Consider the following 7,976-nt stretch of genomic DNA (forward strand, 5'->3'; position numbering starts at 1 on the left):
AAACCTGTTTTGAGTAGTTTAAAGGACGTTTGCCTAACGATCATCACTGAGATAGAGGGGGAAATATTCCGTGGACATGTGAACCTGCTCTGATTGTCTTTCATAATCAAAATGTTTTGGAAAAGCTGGTTAATCTTGTATGTAAATTGGGTGTGTTTTTCGTGCCGGTTTGCAGAACAAAAATCCAGAGTTTAGGGAGGAAAAAGGGCGGCTCCCATCCACGTATGAGTTCAGTCACTCACCTTCAATTGCCCAGATAAGCATTGCACCCTAGTCAGCATTCAAATTCAGTTGTTTCTAACCAAGGAACATTGTTAATATACTCACTGACTACGAAGACTCCCAGATATTCAAATATTATTACAATACGCACATCTCATGGCGATGTGTGTGTTGGGGGAAAGATTATGATTGTTATAAAAGAAATTCAAAGTGTCTCATGTTTGTGTAAATTCAATTCTCTTCATCAGTTCGTATGCGCATGCATTATTCTATAATAATCAGCGGCAAGACAACAAATTCATATATCAAGGGGCTCGATAGATATCACTTTTATTATCATAAAATTAGTGAATAGTAGAGTTTCTATTAAGATATATAACATCCACACGTTAATCTTCTTAAAGTTTGCAATTAAGTCGTAAAAAAAGCACAGCGCCTTGTAAAACTACCTAAAATTTCATCAACGTTTCATTTGTGCAAATTCTCTTAAAGCAGTTAAATTACGAAAAGATCTAAAACTTTTAATTCTCTGCTAAAGGCTATAATTAAAAGGTTTTAATATAATCCTTTTAACAATGCATGATTGGCTAATTATTATACTATAACGTGTCCTAAATATACACATATATAATCTTGTAATAATATAAGTATAAACTATAATTTGTAATACACACACTGCCAGTAAGCTTCTCGTAATACTAGGTATCTGTTTTGAGAGTTCAGAGAATCTTGAAACCCGGATGGTTTCCTAGTTTCTTAAGCCATTGGATATTATAAAATTACGTAATGTTGACTCGAATAGGAACATTTCACTGATTGGATGAATGCCTCTTGGTGGTTCATAAAATATAATCCCTGACAGATATTTCACAGAAAGGGGAGAGTTTCAGTATATAAAGGTGTTCATAATTGTTGTAAGCGGTTTTAGGATAAGGAGCAGATTTATTTTCTTTTTGTTATAGATCGTGAACGGAAACCGGAAGTTGAGTTTCGAGAAGGTGCAGCTAACATTTCCATTTTGGTTGTAATTAAAGTGTTTCGCACAATTTTATTTATTACATTTTTTTTAATGTTCTGGTTTGATTTTACAGCATGTTAAGAGTGAAATCAATTTGATTTCACTCTTAAGTGATAGTTGGCTGTGATTTAAAATATTTGACTTTTCAGGGCGTCATGAAATTTTAAAAATTTTAAAAATCTTTGCATGGCTGTCTTTTCTACCAATTTAACTAATGTTAAATTGGTAGAAAAGACAGCCATGCAAAGATGCGTTTGTACACAAATTAAAAGCAAATTGCTTGCCAAGATAAATTTAGTTTTCTTATTTTGCCCTTAGAAATGGTCCGACAACTTTCATTAATAGATCACAAGTACTAAATATCGACAAATCCCACTGAATAAGAGTTAGGAAATATTATCGGTTTTGCTAATTTAAAAATGGTTTATTTAGATCGAAAGTTGAATCGGACAGGCATAATTTAGCCTTCACGCTAAATAAATTTGAGTCCATCAGATAGCATTTGTTATTTGCACCGTACTGAATACGTTTCAGTGCTACTAATGCCATTTTCACGTACATTCGATTCCTTTCAGTGTTTTTAGTGAATTTATCATAAAGCAATGTTTTTTATAATGAATCTTGTTCATCGACATAACTAGGATTATGTTGTCGATGAGTAGGATTCAACCTTCATCATGAATTCCTCCATCAGAAGTCGCAAGATCAGTCTTCCCCCCCCCCTGTATGTACCGAAGATACTTTTTTTGTTTACTTATCCTCTTAAATTACATCCACAGACATTTCCGGGCATTTTACATGCCGATTTCAGACATGCTTTTGAGATTCAATTAAAATAGAATTCGCAAATTCAGAACTTAATACTGTTCATTTAACATTTTTTGTTTGCTGTACACATTACGAACTTACGTTTAAAGCAACGATATTTAATTATCAACTGCAAAATAGTTCCCCCCCCCATTTGCGCGTAACCATCTTCTTACGAAAAGAAATCAGTCGAGCAAAATTCTTTTCGGTAGTGACGCAGTCAATGAAAGTAAGTCTCGAACCCGTGTATTATTTCCTTAAATGATGCTGTGTGTATACAAAATATTGCAACACGCACATTAACCGCTTTTCGTCCCCTCCCCGAGGTTTTAGATGTTCACAAGTCTTCCGTCTTATCATTGAGACTGAGTGTCATATTTGTTGTCAATGTTCATCGTTGTTAGCGCAGCGTACGTGCTAAGAAAGGATGTCTAATTTAATTGTACGTAGTTTATCTACTGTGTTGTGGTCGATTTAGTTTAGTCTTCAGATTAACTATCAGAGTTTCTTCTTTGGAAGAAAAATTCCAATATGCTTGAGACAACTATTGGCTATCGTGTCTGAAGAAAAGCCAAAGAAAAAATTCTAGTGAGATTAGAATTTAATCACCGACATTTTTGATGACGACATATAAGATTCTAAATATGTTCTAACTCTGAACGTTTTTTCGTCCTTGTGAGTGAATCTGCTTCGTTGGCTTTTTGTCCTCAAGACGTAATGACAGACCACGACAATTCTCTATCATTTATTGTAATCAGAGTTGAAGACGAAAAAAACATACAGAACATCATTTCTGATGAATGAACTCATGGTTACATTATCCCAGGGACAAACGTTGTCTGAATTATTCTTTGGGTGTCTTATGCGACTGATATTACATACATTTCAAGTGACATCATTCTGAGAGCGTTATTAGTGGTATTTTATTAATGAATGAGTTTAATTTAAGAATAAAGTATTGACATACGTCGAATAAAAAAAATTAATTTGTTAAACTGCACCAGTATACCCTCTGAATCTCTTTCAGTCGCCATTTACATGCATGATTTGTTTAGGCTGGTAGAATGAATAAGATTTTTAGGGTAAGAATTTTTTTTCCCCTGCAGGTGTTTGCTAAGAGCGAAGCGATGGCTATCAGGACATTCGCAGAAAGCTACATGGAAGAGCAACCTCTCGATTTAAGGTAACAAATTTTATAATACGTCCACTTATTTCTCATTTTCACACAAATTGATTGCTTAACATTTAGCTAAAGACGCAACAGATTAAAGTTTAAAATTTCTCCTTTGATTTATGTAGCTTGAATTTTAAATAGTTCTTCATAAAAAATAACCCTACGAAAAAAACATTTTTCAGCATGCGATCTTCATATGGTTCAGATGATACTGTTGTCATAGAGAAAAATGCGATGACTCTCAGAAAATTTGTAAAAAGCTACATGGGAGAGCAAACTCTAGATTTAAGGTAAGAAGAATGGATTTTATAAGTCCACCTAATGCTCATTTCCACACCAATTATTAAAAATTTAGCTAAAGACTCTAAATAGATTTAGGTCTTGAAGTTCTGCTTTGATTTACATAGCTTCAATTTTAAATAACTGCATTCTTCATACTACATAACCGTTGACAAATATTTTTCAGCCTTCGATCTTCTTCATATACTTCAGACATAGAGCAAGATGCGATGGCTGTCAGAAAATTCTCAAAACGCTGCACGGGAGAGCAACCTCTGGATTTAAGGTAGGAATACATTGGATAATAAATCCACTTATTGCTCATTTTCATAACAATTTAAAATTTAGCTAACGTTAGCAACAGATTGAAGTCTAAAATCGGATTTGATTTTACATAGCTTTAATTTTAAATATCACTTGCATTCTTTACACTAAACCTATTTAAATTTTTTTTTTTTTTTTTTTTTTTTTTTTTTTTTTTTCAGCCTTCGATCTTTAAAGGGTTCAGATGATACTGTTGTCATAGAGCAAGACGCTCCAAGAACAACGGTTTATCTTCCTCCCAAAAAACTCTTCTTGAAAAGATGGCTATCACAGTCTACTAACCAAGAATCTTTACCGGTAGAAAAGAGCTTCATCGGGAGAGGAGAACGGGAAGATAACAACCACGTCAGCCCTGAAGAAAACGAACACATAATGAAAGACATGCGGTTAACTGAAGAGATCCTAGTAGAAAACAAAGAAAACATCCCAGAAAGAGGTAAATTTCACTTCATATCTTCAAGTGAAAGAAAAAGTTGCTTTCATTTACAGTAGCACTTACTCTATTTTTCCGTTGCAGAGCTCGAATCCCGTGAAAATATTTGTCTGGAATGTGGCAAATCTTTCAGAGAGAGACATCGCCTTCGAATCCACATAAGAGGGCATGAGAATAAAAATGCCGGACGATATTTCTGCGGAATCTGCAATAAATCATTTACGAGGAGTTCAGTTCTCAAGAATCATGAAATAATAATTCACAGTGGCATTAAACCTTTTGAATGTTCAAAGTGCGAAAGAAAGTTCAGTGATCATTCCACTTGGACGAGCCATATTCGCACACACATCGGTGAAAAACCGTACCAGTGTGAGCATTGTGGAATGCAGTTCAACAAAAATGGTAATCTCAAGAGGCACGTGATCAACTTCCATGAAAGTATCAACATTTGAGGGGATCGTTGAATATCATGTCTGCTCCGTATTTATTTGTTATTTATTTTTAATGTTTTTATAATATTGTTATTATATTTTTATTGTGTATATTTAATATTTTATGTATTTAATGTATCTTGTTTTATCAGTGTGTACCATTTGTCTTGTAATAAAGCGTTTTCTACATTAATCTAAGTGTAGTTTTCTGTCTCCTAACTACTGAAAAATTATTGAATCGATAATTTATTAAGCGATCTCAATCGATATTTTCCCAATCTAAACATTTAATTGTTACTAATAGTTAAAGCAATTCTGTTCTTGACGAAAAAAGACTAGCATTTTATCTAAATTTACGGTTACTTTTCATTGTTTTTTTAATATATTTTATTTTAACTTTTTTTTTATAAAAAACAAAACAAATCCGTTGCATATTGCACCTTTTGGATGAATTAGATTGTAATGTTGTGCAATCTCTTTGCATTTGATTATGTATCAAGTGGTCGAGAATGGTATGGTTGATAGCTAACTGCATTTGGAAAGTGGGTTCTGTCTCCAAATTAACTGAGATTTCCAAGTATCTTTTGAACTGACTCGGACTTTCCAGTACCATACTCATTTTCTCTAATCTACACTTCCTCAGGAAATAAAACATTGCGTAAGAGGTATAAGTTGTGACATTAGCAGCGTTTTTGTTTTGCTTTCGGATACAACAGGAGAGTATGCTTACCACACTTCGAAATATTGCATATAGTAAATTACAAAGCTGCTCTTTTACCTTTAGCCGAACGTTTATGCATATCTCAAATGTGAGTAATGAAGTGTCGCATATCTTCGAACAGATTCTGGAGAAATACTAACTGTTCATTTGTTATTTTGAAAATCATAGGATATATCCTACTTATCCATCCGTTCCAGGACGGGTTGAGTTCCCACCCTCCGTAATGAAGAGGGCTTGCAACAGTCAAATTCTAGCGGACAGAGGTGAGATGAATAGAAGTAGGTTAGGCGTGTTTGAAGTTGCAAAGTAAAGGGATGATCTCATATTTTCAAATGCAACACGAAGTGGAGAGGTTACCATTCATTTAGTATTGTGATTAAACGGTCGTGAGCCCCTTTTCCGGGGAGGTACGGCACTACCTCAACACACCCTATTATTTCCCTGCTCGGGACCGGCATAGCTAACAACTTATACCTAAGGTTTGAGGGATTATCTTACGCATTCCTGATTATATCCGTGTGTGTTCACTGGGTCGGTTTGCCTGCTTGGGGGATGAAAAACCCCAGATAAACTGGTGGAAAAAAACCCTGCTGTACATGCCCAAGACTGGCTAACTTGGCTATGGGTGAGAAAGATCCTTAAGCTCCTCACGTCGTCGACGGGAATCGAACCTAGGACACTTCTTTCCCAGGCATATGGTTGCGAAGCGCACAGCCACTACTCTAACCGCGTGGACAGTTACGATGGGAGTACCTGTAGAGCAGACGCAGTGCTGAAGCACTTCCTTAGTGAGATAGAGGTTGAAATGAGTCTACGCGAGGGATAATCTATGAGGCTACTTGCTCACCTGTAGATAACGTCAAAGATTTTAAGGGAAGTTCTAGACTCGCCGTCCTAAACAGATGAGTAGTATTCTAAACATATGCGGATTTGGAATTTGTATATAAAGAAGAATCAATTGGGTAATGACAATTTTTTTCTAGTATGCTGAGGAGGCTATAGATGTGATGTGTTTATGCCAGGTTTATTTATACACCGGCAGGAAAGAACTTGGTTAGTTAGAAATCGGACTGAACTAAAACTGAATTTAAGAGGCCTGTCTGTAAATTGCTTGCTCTTCTATAGAGGGGAAACGACTGGATTTGTCATCAAACAAAACCAATCGGTATAAGATAAGATATTTTCTATCTTCCTTCAGTTAAAAATAGTTCAAAAAAGATTCAAACCAATCAAGGATAGGTTTGAATTTCCATAAAATACAGACATGAGATGATTATAAATGTCTTTCGGCGGGGAAAAGGCCTAAACTGTGGTGAACCACTCAAAAGTCAGTGTGAATTCCATTTGACAATTGCACATATCTCCTGATATCCACAGAGAATGTCATATATTGGACGCATTGATCTACACGCGCATATATTTTCTTATTTTTATATATAAGCCAGAACTGAATTTGCTGCCATTACATAAGTCAAATGAATTCAGTGGAGATAATTTGATGGAAAATATTTTTAAGAGATGAGTGAGAATGTGGATGAGATTCTAAAGTAAATAATCTTCAAGGAGTTAATGTTTCTTGTGTAATGAGAGCAAATTCAATTGTTTGGTCCATTAAAACGAGCTGATCTTAATGTAAGTCAAATTATAAATCCTAAGGACTGATGAATTAGAAACATGTTAAGATTCAATCATCTAAGGAGATGCACAAAAATCTTGATGGGTAGTTTGATTTTTATTATCTGTTGTCTGAGATACTCATCCTGCTTATTAAAGCCTTGGAGTGGCATATAGAGATGGTTTCTTAACCTTATATCTCAGGTAATAACTTTTGTAGCATTCAAGGAGAAGGTTCATACAAATCCACTGTTGGCTACGATTTCATCTCCATAATAAATATCGTTTTTATGGAGGCAGAATCGTTTATAAAATGACAATTTTGTTTACAAGCTCCTATATTTGTACATTCCTACATATCCCTTTTATTGAACGAAGGAAATTAAGAAATCTTTATTACAAAAAGCAGTTACATCGTTTTTAACTCTATTTCTGAATATTTTGTTCTTTATCATCGGCTGGGTATTTTGAAATGCATTAAATATTCTCAGTGCAGTCACAACTGCAGGCGCGAAACTTTTAAATATTTTGAAGTTGAAGGAATTTCAGTTCATTCTGACTTTTTTAGCGTTAATTATTAACAATTTCAGCTCCTTAACTTATTTTGTAAATAAGTGCCTGGTTTGAGGAGAATAATTTCTTACTGCAAATCGATAAAGGATCCAATCGATACAAAATTAAAATTATACGCTCAGTGTTTGTTTTTTAACCTGGAATAGTCGAAGAACTGCAGGTGAAGTGAAGTCTAGTATCTAAAAGCTTTGTCGTTAATAATAAAATCAATAATACCAAAGCAATACTCTATAAGAAAGAGTCGCCATTAAACCACAAAAATCAATTAAGGTTCATTAATACAATATATATATATTGTTTTTTTATTATTTTTTTTTGCATAATATTGTTTTTTTTTATTTATTTTTGCATAATACAAAAATCTTACTGCAGAGGGCACT

The 7,976-nt window shown here is 34.4% G+C and overlaps 1 protein-coding gene across 1 annotated transcript; it reads left to right on the top strand.

The window, feature by feature from the left end:
• Positions 1 to 1,140: 1,140 nt before the first annotated feature.
• On the top strand, positions 1,141 to 4,709 carry LOC150106440 (uncharacterized). Its single transcript, XM_090392997.1, has 6 exons — positions 1,141 to 1,220; positions 3,154 to 3,230; positions 3,404 to 3,511; positions 3,688 to 3,786; positions 3,986 to 4,260; positions 4,342 to 4,709. Exons 2-6 carry the CDS (start codon positions 3,175 to 3,177, stop codon positions 4,707 to 4,709), a joined length of 906 nt encoding a protein of 301 aa, XP_090249123.1. The 5' UTR covers positions 1,141 to 1,220; positions 3,154 to 3,174.
• Positions 4,710 to 7,976: the final 3,267 nt, after the last annotated feature.

Source organism: Typopeltis vanoorti, chromosome 5 (assembly GCF_054136105.1).
Source record: "Typopeltis vanoorti isolate ZY-2024b chromosome 5, IOZ_Tvanoo_1.0, whole genome shotgun sequence".
NCBI classification, from domain to species: domain Eukaryota; kingdom Metazoa; phylum Arthropoda; class Arachnida; order Uropygi; family Thelyphonidae; genus Typopeltis; species Typopeltis vanoorti.